This window comes from Nannobrachium achirus, assembly GCF_963921795.1.
Source record: "Nannobrachium achirus genome assembly, chromosome: 23".
Lineage (NCBI taxonomy): Eukaryota > Metazoa > Chordata > Actinopteri > Myctophiformes > Myctophidae > Nannobrachium > Nannobrachium achirus.
In genome coordinates, this window is record NC_137830.1 from 11,804,974 (window position 1) to 11,827,594 (window position 22,621).

The window sequence follows — 22,621 nt, forward strand, 5'->3', positions numbered from 1 at the left end:
GACATAGAAACTAAAGAAAGACAAATCTTAAAATACTTATTCACACCAAATATATAATAATCATCACAATATTGCTGCCAACATCTCTCCCATACTCCATATCTCCCATCTCAGCCAGTTGTATCCATCCCCTGCCTCCCAATTAGTATGTCAACTAACTGGCATCCTCTATCACTCCAATACACATAACTTGACCAGGGACAAGTTATAATAATACTTTTATTATGAAGGGATCCCCAAGGGTTCTTGATGGGGTTTCAGACAAAATGTGACAATCAGTTTAACTACTTTAACACTATATACAGCGGCTATTACAGCTGATCTACATGCGCTTGAAAAAAAAAAAAAAAAAAACTTTACACATGTGTGTGCACAAAGGCCAAATGCCAGGGCAGGAAGGCTGATGGAAATAGAAATCATATTCCATATGGATAAACAGTTTTCCCCAACCATAATAAAGTACTCCACACAAGAAATGAGTCCACACCAGTGGTATTTCCGTTTTTTGATAAGTTGTATTGAAAATATAGTCAGAGTTTAAATTGTACTGTACAAGTACAGTAGAGCATTTTCACCCATAGCTTCTCTCAGTACAAAGCATAATGATTTCACAGATATATGGAGTTACAGAATACATTAGTCACATTCTGATTGGACAATTAAGCATAACAAGGTATCAGGAGATGGTGTTGTGACTGAGTCTAAATTGTACTCAGAAGCAAGGACGTAGAATGTTTTCTTTTGCTTTATCAAAGTGTCCTGGGCATTGTGACCTGCAGCGGACAGATCTCCTTGCGAGGATTACTGTAGCTATTTGTCCCTGGTACAGTATGGCATTGACGTTTAACACTGAAAATGATATCTATACCGTGTTAAACATTTTAATAAAAGGCCATCAAATAAAACAACATTTTAGTCCATTGAAAGAATTTGTTGAATTTAAGGGTTAGGGATGATAACCTAATCTGCAGTGAAATAGATAAATCATGGTATTTACAATCTGATCCATGCTCAGCCCAGCACCAATAAAAGTAACTGGAATGGTTTAAAGATGTGGACTCGGGGGAGTAAAGATTTCAGAATCTCAACAAAAGACACTGGTGTCTACATGACAAGAAAGAGACACTGGTGTCTACATGACAAGAAAGAGACACTGGTGTCTACATGACAAGAAAGAGACACTGGTGTCTACATGACAAGAAAGAGACACTGGTGTCCACTGTCTACATATTGACAAGAAAGAGACAGAGGAGGAAGTTGTGCAGTCAGCTGGGGCATTAAGGTCACTGTGGCCTCAGGTCCTGCCATTGGTTTGAGGGGCACAAGGCCAAACTGAGGGGCAACGGCAGCCACTTACAGAAAAATTGTTTATTGCAAGTACCATGTTTCAGGTACTGTATATCAGATATACAGTAGTTTATACCAACCTGATGATGGTCAGAGCGACCAAAACCTGTCTGCAATAAACCATTTTTGTTGTAAGTGAAAACAGTGTGCAGGATTCTCTTTGGCTCCGCGGCACAAAATATTTTCCGTGTCCAAATTCATTCGAGTGTTCCTGACATGAAAAGGTTTGACCACCACTGATCTGTATCATTATAGGACTCGTACTGTTTATCAGAGCACGGTGAATAATAATTGACACTGTTCAAATGTTTCCCCAGCTTGTCCTGGTGGCTCAGGGTTCGTTTGCAGTAACCATGGAAAGTGCGACGACGGTCACCTAGGTAACGGCACCTGTAAGTGTGACGCAGGTTTCCAGGGTGTGGCCTGTGAGCGCTGTTATGAGGATCACTTCGGACCAAACTGTGCAGGTACAGCATGTTGAGATGTTATGTTTTAAGCTGGGGCAGGCCCGTCGTACAGATTTTTGGGAGGGGGTTTTTCGCCCGCACACAGCACGGGCTGAAGAATGCAGGTTTTTCCACGGGAAATTATTCATTTTTAAAGTAAAAAAAAACTGTTAATAACAGTTCTACACGGCGGCAGAGCCGTTTAGGCTTAATACTGCCATTTAACAATACCTTCGTACTCTCATATGCCCCTGTCTCCATAGACTTCCATGTAATTCATAGTGCACGGATCATGCACACCCATGCCTAGATAATGCACCACGTGTGTCCACATTGATCACAGCTTTCAAACAAAAGAATCCGAATGGAAATCCGTTCAGGCATCATGAGTTAGCAGCCATTATGTTTTCCTAAAATGTAAACAAAGATGGCTGCCATGTTTGAAAGATGGGGTTGCTATGGGGGTTAAACATGCAATTTCGCGATTGCTATCATGCCTACTACATTTTTTGGGGTCAAATTTTTTTTTTTTTTTTTTTTCAAAAACGGGAAATTCTCGGGACTATCGGGCCTGGCAGGAAAGACATTGAAATAATCTCTGGACTATCGGGCCTGGCATGCAATGAGTTAATAGGATTTATATAAAGCATGATGTCTTAATCTTACCTTGGGAGAAAGTTCTTTCACAGTCACTCAAATCTTTCCTACACAAACTAAACTGCTCCCGAGTCCCGTTCAACGGGGGCCCCCCCACCGCAGGCCCCCCCCCCCCCCTTTCCGGCAGGGGGGACAGCAGTACCCTTTGCTGTACCCTTTGCCCCCCTCCCCCGCCCTGGCTGGGCAGAAGCCAATATCCACTTCACCTCCCAACGTATGAATGAATGAATCATTGTAAAGCGCTTTGAGCACTTGGAAAAGCGCTATAAAAATGCAAATCATTATTATTATTAAACTCTACTAACTTTGTTGAATAGGTTCTATGCACATGCAGCCTATTATACTAATTAAGGCTCTGTTCCATTCTGGTCAAACAGAGTCATGGTGCTGATATTGAGCATGTTGGCTCACTGGAAACACTAGTATAATTGGTAAGACCTGTGAAGGAAGTAAGGAAGAGGCCCAACTTATTTCTTCTATGCATAGAGCCTATTGGGTCTTCTGGCTTTTCCCACATAATGTACATGCCCACAATATAGAATATATAGAGAGTTATTATAGTTGCGCAGAACCTTAAATTGGTATCTTTGAATTTCTGAATCCATCCTTGGACTGCTGCCCAGTTCCTATCCTCTTACATGTCACATAATCAGTTTGTGACTGTAGCCCAGGGTTCCCCAATTAGTTTTCCCCCAGGGCCAAATTATGTCTAGGGTAGTCTGGGATCACTTCACTTTTCGGGTTTGTAACCGGTCTGGAGCGGAAACCACAAAACGTCATGTTGTAGTACTCAAGGACTACAATTTGGCCGGAACTATCCACCGGAAACAGTTTTAACCCAAAATAATTCCCCTGTGCTCAAGGACATACTTTTAGGGCCTACCTAATAAACTCCTTGATGCGGAGTAGTTTTGCTTTTGAAAAATTAGTTTGGTACATGCATGTTTTAGTCCAACTTTTAGCGACCGGCAAAACCACACTAGGCTACTCGAGCATTTTAATAGGGATTGGGGAAACAAACGGTGGGAACCAAATCAAAGCAACGCCGCTTCTTCTAGTGGTTTCCGCGCTTTAGGCGGAAACCAAACGGTCTGTTGTGAACGAACACCAGGCTCTCTCCCGGGAGAAAGCCTGGTAGGCGAGGTTATGTCTAGGGTAGGAGCTGAGGGCCACAACATTGCAGGGGGCGACGGTGGCGTTCTCGCTACTCCAGTGACAGTTCAGATATCGTCGTTGTCGGGGGAAAATCTTGTATGTCCAAAACCGTTCGTTTTGCATTTATCATTTTAAAAATGATTTAAACCAGTGAAAACAGCCGATCTACAAGCACACAACGCCTCGCACCGCGAGGCGTTGTGTGCTTGTAGATCGGCTGTTTTCACTACTTTTGTGCAACGGCCTTGAATGATGAAGCAGGGCTTTACTTTGCGAAAGAACATACAAATTTGGAGATACAAGGTTTCCACCCGACAATGTGGATATACTAGTGTTGTTGCTGCTCTTATACCACCACGTGAGGCGTTGTGAGCATGTAGATCGGCTATTTTCACAATGGAACCGTGTTATACAAAATTCCTCTACTCTTAGTGCTCGTCAGGGTGGGGGTCCCCAGTTAAAACATGATTATTTTGGGGGTCACGGCCTGAAAAGGTTGAGAACCACTGGCATACACTACCTGTCTTTGGGCATTGCGCATAGGAGTAAGCGACCTGTTATTGAGCTGAATTATTGTTATATGGTCCTGGAAATCGGGTTAAATATTCTGGAAAAGTTTTGGAAAAGTTTTGGAAATTAATTGGTAAAAATGTGTGGGAACCCACCCTGTAATATCTATCTGTATCCTGACCTGTGCTGTGGCATTCCATCCTCAGCCTGTAACTGCACGGAGCATGGCTACTGTGAAAGGACGGGTGTCTGTTTTTGTCAGGAAGGCTGGACTGGAAAGCGCTGTGAGACCCAGCTAGGTATGTGAGACGGTATTTACCAAACGACAGGAAACGTGGCGGTGCCTGTCATTTGTTTCAAATAACATAATTATGAAGAAATGTGTTCACTTCAGTTTTGCTGAAGGGACAAGAAACCTGACTACCTGAAAGTATCATTTAATCTACATAATTACAACGTTGATTCAAAATTTAGGTTCCTTTTTTCAAGACCTAAAATGAAAAATGAAATATTTATAAAATGTCATTATGGAAAACCTTGATTACTTTAGTATTGGAAAAGATGCATTGCAGTGTTATTTATTCCACATGCTTTATTGTATGATTCATTTATCATCAAAAAAACTATTTCTACATAAAACAAACAAAAACAAAGTTTTTTCATTTGCCATTTTCACTGACATGTCGTCGTTGTTATGAAAATAAATAAAGTAATAGTGTGACTTTTGCGTCCTGTGTCCTGATAGCTGCCGTTCCACAGTGCTCCCCGGCCTGCTCTCCAAAGGGTGTGTGTAAGGAGAACAACACGTGTGTGTGTAGACCTTTCTACGAGGGAGACGGCTTCACCTGCACAGGTACGCTACCATGATGCAGAGGGATCTCATGCTTGTTTTTGAGATACTTGAAATTGGAAGTGATGGAACAAACGTATGCGCGGCAACATTGGAACCGGAACACTTTCAAATTGAAGCTTACAAATTCTCTTTGTGATCTTCTCTCTCCTGATTGGTTAAAATTGGTTTCCTGAACTTAAAGGAGTAGTTCACCACTTTTCAACCTGTCTTCATATAATAGGTCCTCACTAATGTTCATGATAAAATATCACAATTTTTTTCTACTCAGTCCAAGTCTCCTAGGAGAGCTGTGGGAAGTTCAGAATCCATCGTCTTGTGACATCATCATTTTCCAAAAAAAGAAATGTATCAATATTTTTGAAAAAAATATTTAGATTTTTATTATCGCGAGAACAATGGCTTCCACTTTAAAATTGCAACTTTTCAGGAAAAGAAAGCCTGCAGTTTCTATAAGCTGTATTGGCAATCGATGATGTCACAAGACGACATCATCCCTCAGTGTCTTCTGAATGAGCTCAACAACACTCTGCTCATCGCACTTTTTGTCCAACTTGGACTCAATCTCGTGCAGCCGCAAACCCATCGACCCAAGACGATGGGTTTCTGACCTGCCCACAGCCCTCCTCTGAGAAAAAAAAGAAAAAGCTATTTTTAGTGAAAACAGCAGATCTACAAGCACACAACGCCTCGCACCGCGAGGCGTGAGTGAGGACCAATTATATGAACATAGGTTGAAAAGTGGTGGAGTGCCCCTTTAACAGTTATTTCCAGTTTACTATTACTAAACAGTTTTTACAAAAACGTATCACTTATGCAGTACACCCCCTTTTTGAGCGGTGGTCACAACGCTCCTATACGTGGCCGTGTGTGTGGGTCTGTCTGTCTGTCTGTTTGTCTGTTTGTCTGTCTGTCTGTCTGTCTGTCTCCGGGTATGTAGCCTGCAGTAACCTTTTCTGACCACACAGGGGCGCTGTTGTTCAGGATAGGCCAGGCATAGGCCAGGCACACTCACACACAAACACACACAGGGGGCACACACACACACACACACACACACACACACACACACACACACACACACACACACACACACACACACACACACCACCGCTCAGTTCACACGAGTGTGATTTTTAAATGACCACTGAGGATTTCACTTTGTGCATCTCTCTCTCTCTCTCTCTCTCTCTCTCTCTCTCTCTCTCTCTCTCTCTCTCTCTCTCTCTCTCTCTCTCTCTCTCCTGCCTCTAGTGGCGGACCTGTGTAGCATCTGGAACGGAGGTTGTGCCAAGGTGGCCAAGTGCAGCCAGAAGGGAGAGCAGGTGAGCTGCACGTGTCCCAAGGGACACTCCGGAGACGGCTTCTCCTGTCAGCCCATAGACCCCTGCGCCGCGGAGGAGAACGGGGGCTGCCACGAGCACGCCACCTGCACCATGACAGGGCCGGTGAGGAGAACCACCGCACTAAACTCTGCGTAACGCCTTTTTTTTTTCTTTTTTTTGAGTTTTTTGTGAAGCCAAAGCTGTAAAAACCTCTGCGGCCTTTTTAATCTCCATTTGGAACTGAGTTACAAACAGATAAAAGTCCATTGAGTATTCCTTTTTTATTGTCACAGCATGATTGATGTCTAATTGTTTGCGTATGTCCTCCGGTCGTCGCCAGGGGAAAAAGAGGTGTACATGCAAGGACAATTACATGGGTGATGGCGTGACCTGTGAGGTGAAGGACTTGCCTGTCGATCGCTGTCTCCAAAACAACGGCTTGTGTCACCAAGATGCCAAGTGCTCTGACCTCCACTTTGAAGGTATGAGCACAGCACTCAACACTCCCAAATTACACACGGACACAGCATGAATTTACATTCCACTTCACTTCATTATGCAGGCTCAAAGTGCTCCCATTTTACAACTGTTTTCCAAGATGGGCATTGCCAAAGAGGTACAGTAGCCCCAGCCTTTTCTCATCTCCGAGAAGAAAAGCCTGGTAACCTTTCTGTGTGGGCCTTTCTGTGTGGAGTTTGCATGTTCTCCCCGTGTCTCCTAGGGTAGATACCCTCACAAAAACATGCAGTAATCCTGGTCTCTATAATGCCTCCCCCTGGCCAGCCGGGGCGCCTGATGGAGGGGAAAGGAACTGGTTGGAATAACGTGTTCCTTCCATGCGCTACGTCCAAACCGGGGAAATCCCCACTGTCAGGTGAAAAGAAGCAACTTGGACTCCTCATGCATAGAAGGAAGCATGAGGTCAGTCTGTTGCTCTCCCCAGGCATGGCAGAGGGAGAGCAGAGCCCAGGATTAATTACATAGCTTAGGCAATTGGCACCGGGTGAAAATGGGTTACAAAATCGTGGGATAAAAATTATATATATAAAAGAAAAAGAAAAAAAGAAAAGCCTGGTAACAACCTAATGTCTATGGGCGGGACGTCCATTGTATGTACTACTTACCCCGGAAACTATCTATTTCGACCAATCACGAAGCAGGTTTCATTCACATAACGTAAACAGATCAGTAAAGCCTCAACGTAAGATCCTTGGGCGATACTTCCGCCTAATTCCAGTACTTTTGTTTAGACACTCAACAGGCTGGATCATGCCCGGCGTACCAAAGAGGCAATCATCAGCCAGAATTTCATAAGTCACCAAATTTGATCTAATACAGAACTAAATATTATAAATATAAATATAATTTCTTATTTCAGTAAATTTCAGTGTGTGTGTGTGTGTGTGTGTGTGTGTGTGTGTGTGTGTGTGTGTGTGTGTGTGTGTGTGTGTGTGTGTGTGTGTGTGTGTGTGTGTGTGTGTGTGGGCGTGCGTGCGCAGACGCGACAGCCGGTGTCTTCCACTATCGTTCAGCTAATGGACAATACAAGCTCAACTACACTGTGGCGCAGGAAGCTTGTACGGCCGATGGCGCCACTCTGGCTACATACACACAACTCAGCTATGCTCAGCAGGTGAGGACAGTATACTATTTTGAGCCATGTACCCCCGGAAGAGAATATTTCTGTTAAAAATGTATACGTTTTTTCCAGATTTTTCCAATAATTTTGTAGTTGGTTAAACCGATTGTGATCAACTATTTTTGCTGGAAATCCTTCAAGGACACCACTTTGAGAACCACTGTACTCACAAGCACACCTCTCAGTGATTACTATGGGAATAATAAAAACTATATACACTGATTTAAAAAATATCACTTACACTCCCTTCGTTTTAGCCATGTGTATTGTTAAATTAACCACTTTAACCACAGCATTCATATTCTGGGGGAAACATAAGCCAAAAATAACAAAAGACACACAACCTCACAATGTGTCATGTTGCAACGTGAAGTGAGCTTGTAGATTATCTATTTTTGGCGAAGAGATCTTGTGGAGAGCGGTCCAAGTGCAGAGACCAACTCAGCTCCAGTTTACTAAAGCACAATACATATAGGCCTACATATCCCTCTGACGTCTGTCGTTTTTCTTTCTTTCTCTCTTTTTTTTACGTCATTCAGAACATCTGATGGGCCTTTTTTTGGAAGCTCCTGCATGCTCAGATGTCTTCGGACAGGTTTTTTTTTTCTAGAGGATTTAAGCAGTGGTGTAATGCTCGTTGAACGCGGTACCACGGCGTGTGGCCGGCAGTTTTTTTCATGCGCACGCACAGGTACGGTACTGATGAGACCTGAGACCCCTCGATTCATGAGCCAAGTAAATGGTAACCCCAAATGGCTACTTTGCATAAGGTTTACAAGTGAGTGTGCAAATGCATCCTCACACCTCGCATAGACACATTCACTAAGCAACACAGCATGTTGGCTGCCTTTAGTAGGGCTGCTGCTGTGGCGGAGAGAGTCGCAGCCCCAGCCTGAAGCCTCAAAAGTCTAGTATCTGCCCTCATTCCATAGGGATGTCCCTTTGGAGTGATGGTTAAGATATTGGACTTTCGCGCGGGAGACCTGGGTTTCGAAACCGGGTGGGGAGGTTCGGATCACCTCCGTTACATTGGTGCCGTGACCCGGATCCGGGCTTCCCCGTAGGAGGAGGTCAAAGGGGGGTGAGTATGGCGGAGAGAGTCGCAGCCCCAGCCTGAAGCCTCAAAAGTCTAGTATCTGCCCTCATTCCATAGGGATATCCCTTTGGAGTAATGGTTAAGATATTGGACTTTCGCGCGGGAGACCCGGGTTCAAAACCGGGTGGGGAGGTTCGGATCACCTCCGTAACACTGCTATCTATGAGCACGCAACAATGCCTCAGTTTAGCTTCAGCTCCTATAATATAATATATCATACAATAATGCATTCATTGAGAAGATTTTCAAAGACTAAACCTAAGCTAAAAACTAGTAATTTCCTATACAAAGAATGTTTCCTACTACTATTTATACACCCATAAGAAAGTTAAAATAATATTTATTGCATACATGCCACAGTGCCACGTGTGCTTGTGAAGTCATTAAATGCCCGTCCCCCGGGAAAAAACACTGAGGATTTGACTGTGCAGTGCCTGCTGTTTTGTGGTTGTTTTGTGTAGGCCGGCCTGAACATGTGTGCAGCCAGCTGGCTGGAAGGGGCCCGGGTCAGCTACCCCACCACCTACGCCAACCCCCAATGTGGCTTCGGTCACGTGGGCATCGTGGACTACGGCACCCGCAAGAACCTCAGCGAGACATGGGACGCTTTCTGCTACAGGAGGAAAGGTGAGACGAGTACAATTCTGAGGTATTTGTACTTGAGTATTTCAGATTTTCAATACTTCTACTAGTAAAACATTTTAGTACTTTTTTCCATCACTGGTGAGGCGTTTGTTGATCTGCTATTTTTGAATTTCCTTTGAGAAATATGAAAACATTGAATCATTTTAACATCACACGTCTTCTCTTATGGGGGTCCCTGGCACAAACTCATTTCAGATGGTGGTCTGTGGCCAAATGCATTATCAATTTGTGTGTGCAACCAGTCAGTATGTAGGGTTGAAGTTCTATTTCTCCTGGGCAGTGTTTCTCAAACTTCAAGGACTTCCCTTAACTTTGACAGTGTACAAATGGAACCAAATGGACCCCAACGGGTCCATTTGGTTCCATTTGTACACTGTCAAAGTTACAGACTTGTAAGGGTCAATTTAGACCCCATAAAGCATACATGGGCAACTGGCGGCCCGGGGGCCACATGCGGCCCCCACCTTCACTTAATGCGGCCCGCAGGTTAATACCGGAATACTGATATATAATTGATTTCAGCTGTTACAATTCCAAACATGACCTGCTTTAATTCCATCAGTCTATATTAGTAGCTTAATGACTAGTATAGTAGTATTAAAATGTATTTTTTTATGTGCAATGTATTTGTATTTTAGGTTCATAAAGTTAACATGAGTATTATAACTAAATGCGCTTGAAATTAAATCAAAATGTTACATTTCAGGATTCCAATTAAGAAATAACAAAAGATAATTCAGGCTTCCGATTCAAAAGAAGCAAAAATAGCCGATCTACAAGCTCAAAACGCATCGCAGCGCGTTGCGTTTTGAGCTTGTAGATCTGCTATTTTTGCTTCTATTGTATGCAATACTAGAATGACAAATGTGGCCCTCTGGAGTGAAGGTAGAAATATAGTGGCCCTCACCATCATCAGAGTTGCCCACCCCTGCCATAAAGGAACCTAGAGAGGCCCTGAAATCCAGCTTGAGTCCTAGGACCCCCTCAAGGACCCCTATTTGAGAACCAGTACATCATGTGTTGATACCTGTGTTGCGTTCCAGAGGTGAAGTGTGAGTGTAAGCCGGGCTACATTGGAGACGGCTCCATCTGCACCGGCAACCTGTTGCAGGTGCTCACCTCCACACCCTCCTTCTCCAACTTCCTCACCGTGAGTTTTCTAAAAAATGTTTACAACGCATCATCCGTTCATATTCATTCTGTTCCACTCTGTTGTCGGTCCGAGTGCAAAGTGAAAAGGGAAACCCAGCTCATCTGGGAACATGGCGCCCTGCGAGCAACAACAGTGCACGTCTAAGAAGCAAGATATGATGAAAGCTAAAAGTAGAAACTTTAGCAGCAATAGTAATGAAGTGAAAAGTGTATCATGTGTGTAGAATGTATACACTACAGTGTGTACAAGCAGGGTAGATGTATAGTCAGGCCCGGATCAAGACTTTTCGGGGCACGGGGATTGGAGCGCAGTTTGTTGTTGATTGGCCCCGAGTTTTGCACCAGGCCCCCCGGAGCTTTAAGCCGGGCCTGTGTATAGTTGAAGTACTTTACAAGGCACGGTGAATTCAAATGGCACGATATCCTGCTGCTTTAATTTGTCTAGAAATGTCAAATAATAATAATTCCACTCCTTGTTTAATTTTTTCTACTCCAGCAAGTCCTGAACTACTCACAGGTGTCAGAGTCTGGGAGAGAGTTCATGAAACGACTCAGTAACCCCGGTGTGCAGTCCACTCTGTTCGTACCTGACAACACTGAGCTCTGGGAGAACCAGGTAGGATACAACTGCAACCTCTCTCTCTCTCTCTCTCTCTTGCACGCAAGCACACACACACATACTACTACGTACAGTTATGTGCACAGTACACTGTACAATCCTAATTTATGGTTTGACTGACACGCTACAACTACGTGTTTCTCAATGTGTGTGTTTGTGTGTGTGTGTGTGTGTGTGTGTGTGTGTGTGTGTGTGTGTGTGTGTGTGTGTGTGTGTGTGTGTGTGTGTGCAGACTCTGTCCCAGAGGGACATAGAGTACCACCTGTCGGAGGGCCAGGCTCTGCCTCTCAGTGAGCTGAGGAACGGCAGTCGGATCAGAACCCGCATGGGCAGCCTCACCGTCGTTGGCATCGCCGACCTCCTCAACCCCACAGTCCTGGTGAGTTCTCTCTGTCGCTGCACTAGCACTGACATTGGCAACATTACTAAATTGGGGGGGAAGAGGAGAAAAAAAAATATTTGATATACAACTATCTTCTTTTTTTGACTATCACTATTAGTGATACTGAAAAAAAAAACTATTATATCCTATTAAACTAAGAAATAAGAAACTGCAAGTGGATATAAAGTTAGATATGAATTCCCATTGAAATGAGGGGTCATACACTGCAGCCATTTTCCCTTTTACTCACCTGTAAATATAGCTATTTATATTTGTTGATATGTATTAATGTGTTAATATTCTATGCCCTTTTGATGAATTGAATACATATGACCACAAAATGTAGAGCAGACTCAGAGTTCACATAGAGTGGTGGAAGGTATTCAAAATTGACTTGAGTAAACACTTGAGTAACACTCTGACAGTGTTTTATAAAACGGTTCCATATGCGATGGAACCGACTCCCGGTTCCTCAATGTTGGATCTGTTTCCTCCGATTAGCCCGGTTCTGGATCCCAGCCCTGGGAGCCGATGATATTGTGTACAGTATGTCCACACACTGCATTGCCTTTGTCTTGATGTTGATGTACTGTTGATATTACCTTGCTCATTCTAAGTCGCTCTGGATTATGAGCCTAAATTGTAATTGTTCATTGTAAATTGTCTCACCAGGGCGGCCGTTACATCAACGACCGCTTCATCACGGACTCAGACATCCTGGCGTCCAATGGGATCATCCATGTGCTCCGGGGACCACTTAAAGCTCCGCTTCCTCGGCTAACGGTGCGTGACCTTGTGCTCGTGTGACAACAGACAAACTACCAGCTTGTGTTTGCTCAAAGACGAGAGGTATGCTGAATGCTAAAATCAACCTGGGGCCACCAGATAGCTGAATGGGGGGAGAAGCTACCTGGCCAACAGAAGGCCCCAGGTTTGATTCCCGGCCCCTGAAATGTGTCGATGTGTCCCTGATTAAGACACTTTAACCCCCAACTGTTCAATCCTCTGCGCTCAAGTCTGATTGATTGCTCATGGGCAGCAATCAATCAGCTGGGTGAAGCTGAGAACTGAATTTCCCCCTTTGGGATCAAATAGGTCTAAATTAACCTGGAGTCTCTATGTTGGGCACATCATTATACTATATGCAAAGATTTTCTAAATGTTTCAAAAGGTTGCGTCTTAAAGGTTTTTGAAATTATGAAACTAGGTCAGGGTTTGTCCTGTGCCTTTGAACGGTGACGATGTCTATAACCCCTTTTCCACTGCGAGGCGGAACCAGAACTTTCCAGAACCTGAACCTATTTTTTTGGTTCTGGTTTTGTTTCCGTAGCGCCATGGCCCGGTTTCAGACAAGGTTCTGGGAACCTTTTTTAGGTCCTGCTCTTGAGGTAGTATTAACATTGAGTTCTGGGAAACTATGAGCGGGGGGCCTAACCTGACTTGTGTCAGATGGTGGCAGTAGTGCGTAGGCTACCGCTCTACTTTACCATCTGAGATCTCTCGGTGGGAGTTGATAATGCTCGTAAAGCCCCGGGCCGGACCAATCAGCGGCAGCTACGGGCGGGCTCTGAGCGGCTCTGAGCCAATAGAGTCTGATTGCAGACCACGTGGATGCAGACAGGCCAATATGAGTGGTTGGAGTTGGCACTCCCAGACTGTGACAGAGAGACGGCCACATCCAATCACCTGCTAAAGAATTTCAAAAAATGGCCCGCCCCTTACATCGAGTCTGCCCGAGAGATCTCAGATGGTAAAGTAGAGCGGTAGCCTACGCACTACTGCCACCATCTGACGCAAGTCAGGTTACGGGGGCCAGCAGCAGTGCTACTGCGCATTTTTGGGACCTTCCCGGTTACGTCTGGTTTTATGGTTCTTGAAAGTTCTTGGTTGTGTTCTGGTTCTAGTTCTGGTTCTAGTTCTGGTTCTAGTTCTGGTTCGGCCCTCTAGTGGAAAAAGGGGCTAAAGACTGACTGGCGACTGATTGTCTGTCTCTCTCTCTCTCCAGCTTCCCGTGGCACACAAGGCGTCGCTGGGAGTGGGGGTGGTCCTGCTGGTGCTACTGGTGGCGGGGGTCATCTTTGTCGGATACCATTTCTACACCCATAAAACCAAGCCTTTCCAGTTCCACTATTTTAAGGTATGTGTGTGTGTGTTCAGTTTTGAGCAGTGTTAATTTTGACAGCTTTGTTTGAATAATTGATTGATTGAATACTTTATTAACAGTTTGCAGAGACACTATTTTAAGGTATGTGTGTGCAGTGATGGCAAGTAACTACGGTGAGACGTATGGGGCTGTTAAGTATGACATCATTTTGTAGGCAGAGGAGAATTTCTGCCCCCAGTTTCCATGAATCTTTTTACTATTTTTACTATTTACACAATTTCCTTCTCTTTGCTGTTGAAAGGAAAGTGTTAGAATTATACTTTAGTCATTATTTTTGTCTCGGATCTGTTGAAATAGCGAGGGACAGAAAATGCTCTGGGGGCAGAGTTCTCCTCTGCCTACAAAATGATGTCACGGCTTAAAAGCCCCATACTCAACCACCAGTAATAGCGGATACACACTGGTATAGAGGTACTGTGTGTGTGTGTGTGTGTGTGTGTGTGTGTGTGTGTGTGTGTGTGTGTGTGTGTGTGTGTGTGTGTGTGTTCGTGTTCGTTCAGTTTTGAGCGGTGTTAATTTTGACAGCATTTATTGAATAATTGATTGATTGAATACCTTATTAACAGTTTGCAGAGGCAGGTGCAGGGAAGTACAGTATAATGCAAGGTCTGCTAAAAGGATTTTTGTGTACTCAGTTCATTCGAAACATTTAATGACAGCAATGTTTGATTTAGTTTGTTATAGCCATTTGAATAAAATTAAATTGATGCTGTCCTAATGTGTGATTTCTACATAACTGTGTGTACGGAAAATAACCACTCTCCAAGCTTGTAGATCGGGTATTTTCGGAGCGTGGCGTCAAACATAAGAGGAACTACTTCAACTTTTCTATTTTATTTGTTGACGAAATTATCTATATATTTAGTTTAATATAGCTTAGTTTTGATTTTGTTTTCGTCAGTTGACGAACATTTTTCTGCATAGTTTTAGTCAACGAATAGGCCTGTCACAATTATTACTTAATCGTCTCACAATTATTTGACATAATCGTTTACATGTTGAAAAATGTTCATATGTTTTCAAACATTTTTAAAAATTGTAGAAATAGGAGATCTACAAGCTCACAGTGCGATGCGACGCGTTGTGAGCTTGTAGATCGGCTATTTCCACTATCAATGTTCTTTTCTAAGTATAAAGTTGTCAAATATGTCAGTCATTTCATTGTATATTTAGCTTATGTGTCATATCTGCCTTGTGCAACTTCAAAGCCGGCAAGCCAAAAGAAATGCAAATGTCAACGACAAAAAACACAATTAAATCGTTAATCGCAATTTTTTGAGTGACAGTTAATCGTCATGTAAAATGTCACAATCGTAACAGCCCTATCGACGAAATTCCAAAATTGCGTTGTTGATTTTTTTAAACACAGGACGATGGTGAGGAGGAGTCGTCCCCTCCAGACTGTGACCCCAGCATCTGTAACCCGGTGTATGATGGAGGCCCAGAGCCTGCTGCTGCTGCTGCTGCTCAGCCCACCTCCTCTGCTCCCCCTGTAGGTCAATGATTCTCAACCTGGGGGTCGGAACTCTGTGGGTCACCAGATGATTATCGTCATGTGCAACATTGTTTTCTCACTCAACAGTAAACAAACTAGGGATGATCCGATCAGGTTTTTTGGAACCGATCACCGAGCACCGATCACAAAAGTTTGATCACCCGATACCGATCACTCACCGATCCGATCAAGTTATTATTTATATATTATTTATATTTTCTAAATGTTAATGTTTTAACTTGAATTAATTAATTCACTCATGAATTCATTTATATATTTGCCTTATAGTTATTTACCAGCATTACTATGTATTTATTATCATAGCAGTAACTAATTATTCCTTCAGCACTGTGGAAATCAATACCCCAAAATGGCCTCAAGTGGGCATACTGAACGGCTGGTTGATCGGATGCACCGATCGGATCGGTGAATTTACCTTTTGATCTAAACCACCGATTATCGCCGATCACGCTTTGATCGGCCCGATCCGATCCATTGCCGATTGATCGGTAACATCTCTAAAACAAACCAACATAACGTTTAAGTGTATAGAGCAGGGGTCTTAAATGTTTTCAGGCCAAGGACCTCTTAGTTGAACAAAAGAGATGAAGCAGGGACCCCCACGACTTTTTCATAGATTCCATATAGTTTAATTTCATTTCATTGACAGCACAATCATCATTGTATTTTGGATTCGTGTCAATTTGTGGTTTCAGATACTAGTCCATGGGCCATATGAGATGTCGGTATCGGAAAGGTGGCAAAGGTTATCATGCATTTTTGAAAAGCTCTATATCTGTAGATTATATTTTGGTATGATAACCCTTTCTGAGACACAGCTAAATTGGTGTTATCAGCCGCTAGAGTTGGTGTCCCATTAACTTTACATTACAGGGGGAAAAAAGCAAAAAATGTATCTGCTTTAAGTAACATATGAGGGGTCAAACTAGTTTTTTTTTCATGATTCTAAATCCATTGCAAACATCTGTTTTGCATAAAAAACATTCATTGGGCTAAAACGGCACCCACAAAAGTATGAAAAGTGATGACTCATCACTTTTCATCACTAAACCATAGTCTTGTGGGGCCGTTTTATTTTACCCAAGGAATGTTTTTTGTGCAAAACAGATGCTTGCAATGGATTCAGAATCATGAAAAAACCCTAGTTTGACCCCTCATATGCTACTTAAAGTAGCAAAAATGCATGATAACCTTTGCCACCTTTCCGATACCGACATCTCGTATGCCCCATGGACTATACTTATTTAACCACTTGAACCGTGAATACTTAACTTGACATTTCCCTCTTCACTTAGTCTGCTCTTTTTCCCCTCTACGCTAAACGTCTTTGCCGGAAATAGCCGATCTACAAGCTCACAACGCCTTGCAGCGCGAGGCGTTGTGAGTTTGTAGATCTGCTTTGTTTGGCTAAAGTTATCAGGATATGGACGCTAGGATTCAAGTGGTTAATATAAAAAAGGAGAAAAAAAGTTTCTATCACACAAAGATTTGGAGGACCCCCTGTAGTAACTCTGATTCTGGCAATTGAAGACATTAGTCACTTTTTAACCCTGGCAACAAGCAGGTCGCGTCCTGAAAAGGTTGAGAACCACTGCTGTAGGTCACTGCACTGTCTCTGATTGATTTTATACTTTATTATTAGCTAGATGTTTAAAAGAATGTGCGGTGGTATGAAGCCCCTCACACAGATCGGTACACATTGAGCTATATTTTCGTCCATGCCTTTCTCCTTATCCCTAAACCTTTTTTTTTACTATTTTGAAAAACATTTTTAAATACTTCAAATAGCCGATCTACATCGAACAGCTTGTAGATCAGCTATTTGGAATATTTAAAAATGTTTTTCAAAATAGTAAAAAATTGCAAAAGAGTTTAGGAATAAGGGGTGAGGCATGGACGAAAATAAGGCCCATTATCTCTGGGGTGATTTGATCAAGATTGTATAATTTTTCGGTGTGTGGCTGACGAATAGCTCTCATTCACAGTCAGTGGACACGCATGAAGTGGTGAACGGCGGACCCTACGACCTACTCCAGGACAGCTAAGGGGTCCGCAGGCCCCTGTTCTTCTGGCTGGTAACCCCTGTTAGCTACCTGAAGCTGTGTGGTGTGGACAGGACATGCTACTGAACACGCACGCCACCTTAAACCAGCATTTTGCAAACTAAGGAAGGCTGCACCGAGGGACATTCTCCTCTAACTACTGACAATTGCTGGCCACTTCTTGTGATAAAAAAAAAGGGGGAATGGTTCCCAGAGACCTTGGAGGAAGAACAAGGAAGAAGGAACAGACATTGTCGCCAAAGTTTATCAGGTCTTGAGAAAAAGAGACAGGTAGATCTCGCACTCGGAACAGCCGTTAAGGGATCTCACCAACCGTTATTGACATACCTTTTCTACCAACTAACATTTAGCAATGTTTTCACATAAAGTTTGGTTATTATATGTTTTCAACTATAGACCACTTCCAGAGGTGGTTTGGGTGACCCATCTTGAGATGTATTTACTGATGACTTTGTTTTAGCTCTATCCGTCAAATGTTCATCTTCTCCTTGTTCTTCACAGATTTTAACTCCACATGTTCTCTTGAACTCGTGGTTGATTGCATTGTTTTCATTATATACCTGTATGTTCCTCTGTATATGGATTCTGAAGAGTACCAATGAGTATATGAATTGTTAAAAGTCCACAACTATATTTGGGTTAATTTGATTAAATTGTTAAATTTGTTTTCAAGTAGGCTATATAAAAAAAATCACTTCAATAAAATGACAGATATGACTTTGTTAAATGCAATTCAACAATTTTGTTTATTTCAAGCGCAGTGCAGTATTCATTCCAATTGTCGAAATGCTAAAATAATTATCTAAAAACACAGATTGAACACAAAAAAGAACACATAACAGGATTGTGTCCCAAACAATGAAATAAGATCTGGTTGTCTCAGAGGTGAAATGGCCCAACCAATTCCTTCCTACAACATGCCTTTCTGTACTGGATAGCTCTAAGCCACCTGCTGGTGTAACAGACAGTGCAGCTGCACCTAATGTTCATTTACTCATGAGAAAGATTTATATTTAAAAAAAGGGTTACAAATTACACATGATGTTGGAGAGATCTTGACACATTATATTAGCAGAATTTGGAATTGAACCTCCAACCTTGCATGTTGTTGGCAGGCTCTTAATCCTTTAACATCAGGTCCACAGAATGAGTGGTCTGCTCTGCCGGAAACATCGCGAAAGAAAGTTATGGCCATTTGTATATTCAAGTACTTTACTTAAAGGGGCACTCCACCACTTTTCAACCTATGTTCATATAATTGGTCCTCACTCAAAAATAGCTTCTTCTTTTTTTCAGAGGAGGGCTGTGGGCAGGTCAAAAACCCATCGTCTTGTGACATCATCGATTGCCAATCCAGTTTATAGAAACTGCAGGCTTTCTATTCCTGAAAAGTTGCAATTTTAAAGTGGAAGCCATTGTTCTCGCGATAATAAAAATCTGAATATTTTTTTCAAAAATATTGATTACAATTTTTTTTGGGGGGGAAATGATGATGTCACAAGACGATGGATTCTGAACTTCCCACAGCTCTCCTAGGAGACTTGGACTAGAAACAAATTGTGATATTTTATCATGAACATTAGTGAGGACCTATTATATGAAGACAGGTTGAAAAGTGGTGAACTACTCCTTTAAATACAATTTTGAGGTATTCTTTTTTTCAATGTTCAATACTTTTACTTCTACTCCACCACATCTCAGAGTTACTTTTGCCAGTTACCAGAGGATTTTAATTATTATCAAAAAACATACATTAACCCCTATTTAAAATGTGGCTCTTTGAAAATAGTCGATCTACAAGCACTTAGATCTGCTATTTTAAAAATATTTGGGAAGAGTGGTAGATGTTTGGTAACCCATGTAATGGGAGTATATGAGTATATGAATATATATGTTACCGGATGTTTGGGTAACTCAGGACGTTCTATGTAAGAGCGCTTGTTTTGTCATTCACCACACACCAATCACCACCAGGTGGCGACGACAGCCCATAGAGTTATAATGCGACAGCCATTCACTAGTGAAGGCGCTGACGTCACTCGTTTGCGACTCTTTCTTTATTTACTAGCCTAGCCTAGCCTAGCCTAGCCATTAGCTCCATTGTAGTCACTTGGACAGGGCGTTTATCGGGGGCTTGCCCAGGCCTTACGGCCTGGGCATAAATATAACGATTGCATTCACCACGGCTTCGTAACTCGCGCGGCGCTCCGCCGGCCGCGCGGCCCTGGCCCGCTCTTCGCGGCCACTCGCACCTGCGGTGCTCGGGGGCGAAGAGCAGGACCAAGGTCCGCTGGCCTGCGCGCCGCTTGCAATGTCGTGGACAATCGAGCGGCTCCGTTCCGCCCCGTGCTGCACGACGAGTGCTCCGTTTCTCGACCGTCCTGTTTCTCTAACAAACCGTGACATATATATATGAGTATATGAATAGGAACTACACCTCTATGATTTAGAGGTGTAGTTGCATGTTGTTCCCACCGGAGGGCGCAATACACAATATTCTTAATATTCAGAATTCTATAGATAGATAGATAGATACCTTTATTATCCCAAGAGGGAAAATCAGATGTGATTTTAGCCCATCGTAGCTCATAAAAACGCGATAAAAACAACTAGAAAAGAAAAAACAAGAAAGAGTGACGCAGCAAGACGCCCAAGAGCACCCTCCCTGGAAGGTCCTTAGAGGTCAGAGTCAGTACAACTATAGTTTTAGTAAAAAAACTAGACCAGGTCACCTGGTTGTGCCAGACCCGCAATGAAAACTAGTATGGCACTGAACTAACACATGAACACACAGGATTTTATAGTCTCAGCAACAAAGCGTAGTGAGCTTGTAGATCGGCTGTTTTCACTAGTATGGCACTGAACTAACACATGAACACACAGGATTTTATAGTCTCAGCAACAAAGCGTAGTGAGCTTGTAGATCGGCTGTTTTGACTAGTATGGCACTGAACTAACACATGAACACACAGGATTTTATAGGCTGAGCAGCTGGAAATGTTTGTGAGCTTGTAGATGGGCTGTTTTCACTAGTATGGCTGTGGGGCAAATGTTTTGCAGCACTGAACTAACACATGAACACACAGGAATTTATAGTCTCAGCAGCTCGTCAGCCAACTCAACTCAGCTGGTCCCGTACAGGTGACGGCACTCAAGGCAATCAGCCGAGCAAGGGAAGGGAGGGGCAGATGAGCAGTCAGAGGCAAACACAGGCACACTGAGGAAAAGAGGGACACTGAGGAAAAGAGGGACCGACCGACAGACCGACAAAGCCTTATGTAGGCCGACCCCCTGGGTCTGGCAAAAAGCAGTTGACTGCTGCAACTTTGTGTTATAAACCTTTTTTCTTATTATACATAGTCCGGTTTACTGTCTCCTCTGTTCAACTGCCTGTGTCAGACGTCAGGACTCCTGATCCGGTTTACTACAAGTACACCCCCTGGAGGGGAGGTGCTGGGCCCCTGATTCAGTCCGGGAAAAGGAGTTGAAGAGGCCCTCATTGCGTGCGGCTGCGCCAGGTTTATTTGCCTTCCGGACGCGCCACGAGGCCCCGAACACTAACCGATGAACCGTTACTGTGATTTTAGGCCACCTCGTTTTTGTGGTATAAAGAGTGTCTAATGATGTTGTAATAGACCATCAAGGTAACTAGGATGTTATGTTGACACCAGACACCTCCTGCCTCATAACTTTGTAAAAGCAAAACAAGACCTAGCACAGATGACATTCACACTGTATTGCCAACTAACTACTTGCTACACAAATATTGGCCATTTTAGATCACTAGAAGCTGGGCCGCCCTTCGGGCGGCCCAGCGTCTAGTCGGCGACCTGGCCAACTCGGAACAACGTAAATAGGGAATGAATGCCCCGCCCTTTAATGCAAACCCCATTATACCTGTTGTCATAGGACCCGTTTTGACCATCTGTTTGCCTGTGTCCATTTATGCCCATATATGGAGATATCTGTTATCTGTCTGTCTGTCAGCGTCCATTTTATGTCCATATATGGAGATCACTGCAGATATAGTTCTGGGTCCATTTTATGCCCATATATGCCCATATATGGAGATATCTGTCTATTTGCGTCCATTTCACGCCCATATATGGAGATCTCTGAATCTGTCTGTCTGTGTCCCTTTATGCCCGTATATGGAGATCTTTGTGATTCTGCGTAAATTTTATGCCCATATATGCCATTTGCGTCCATTTTATGCCCATTTATGGAGATCTCTGTATCCGTCTGTCTGTGTGTCTGTCTGTGTCCCTTTATGCCGTATGAGATCTCTGAATCTGTCTGTCTGTGTCCCTTTATCCATTTTATGCCCATATATGGGGGCATTCATTTTATGCCCATATATGGAGAACGCGCGTGCCCGTGGGACGAACGGTTCTCATATGGGGGCATTCATTTTATGCCCATATATGGAGAACGCGCGTGCCCGTGGGACGAACGGTTCTCGAGATACGCGGATTACCTACATACATACACACTCACAGAGATTTTTTGTTGACTCATGTGGCGTACGTCTGCCCATATATGCCCATATATGGAGATATCTGTCTATTTGCGTCCATTTCACGCCCATATATGGAGATCTCTGAATCTGTCTGTCTGTGTCCCTTTATCCATTTTATGCCCATATATGGGGGCATTCATTTTATGCCCATATATGGAGAACGCGCGTGCCCGTGGGACGGAACGCGCGTGCCCGTGGGACGAACGGTTCTCGGAGATCTCTGAATCTGTCTGTCTGTGTCCCTTTATCCATTTTATGCCCATATATGGGGGCATTCATTTTATGCCCATATATGGAGAACGCGCGTGCCCGTGGGACGGAACGCGCGTGCCCGTGGGACGAACGGTTCTCATATGGGGGCATTCATTTTATGCCCATATGGAGAACGCGCGTGCCCGTGGGACGAACGGTTCTCGAGATACGTGGATTACCTACATACATACACACTCACAGAGATTTTTTGTTGACTCATGTGGCGTACGTGATGTCAGAGCCTTTTATGAAGTGATGTCACAATGAGTCAGAGCTTTCGCCGA

General features: G+C 43.4%; 1 protein-coding gene across 1 annotated transcript in view; it reads left to right on the forward strand.

Moving 5' to 3' along the window:
- Positions 1-18,298, forward strand: part of stab2 (stabilin 2) — a 92,559-nt gene extending 74,261 nt beyond the window's left edge. Inside the window, exons 57-70 of the mRNA XM_080754212.1 lie at positions 1,665-1,814; positions 4,322-4,414; positions 4,861-4,968; positions 6,220-6,413; positions 6,631-6,772; positions 7,790-7,923; positions 9,487-9,652; positions 10,714-10,820; positions 11,319-11,438; positions 11,674-11,820; positions 12,496-12,606; positions 13,829-13,960; positions 15,357-15,479; positions 17,489-18,298. Coding sequence (XP_080610338.1) covers positions 1,665-1,814; positions 4,322-4,414; positions 4,861-4,968; positions 6,220-6,413; positions 6,631-6,772; positions 7,790-7,923; positions 9,487-9,652; positions 10,714-10,820; positions 11,319-11,438; positions 11,674-11,820; positions 12,496-12,606; positions 13,829-13,960; positions 15,357-15,479; positions 17,489-17,548 — 1,787 coding nt within the window. The 3' untranslated portion in view covers positions 17,549-18,298. The remainder of the gene's footprint in view (positions 1-1,664; positions 1,815-4,321; positions 4,415-4,860; positions 4,969-6,219; positions 6,414-6,630; positions 6,773-7,789; positions 7,924-9,486; positions 9,653-10,713; positions 10,821-11,318; positions 11,439-11,673; positions 11,821-12,495; positions 12,607-13,828; positions 13,961-15,356; positions 15,480-17,488) is intronic.
- The last annotated feature ends 4,323 nt before the right edge of the window (positions 18,299-22,621 follow it).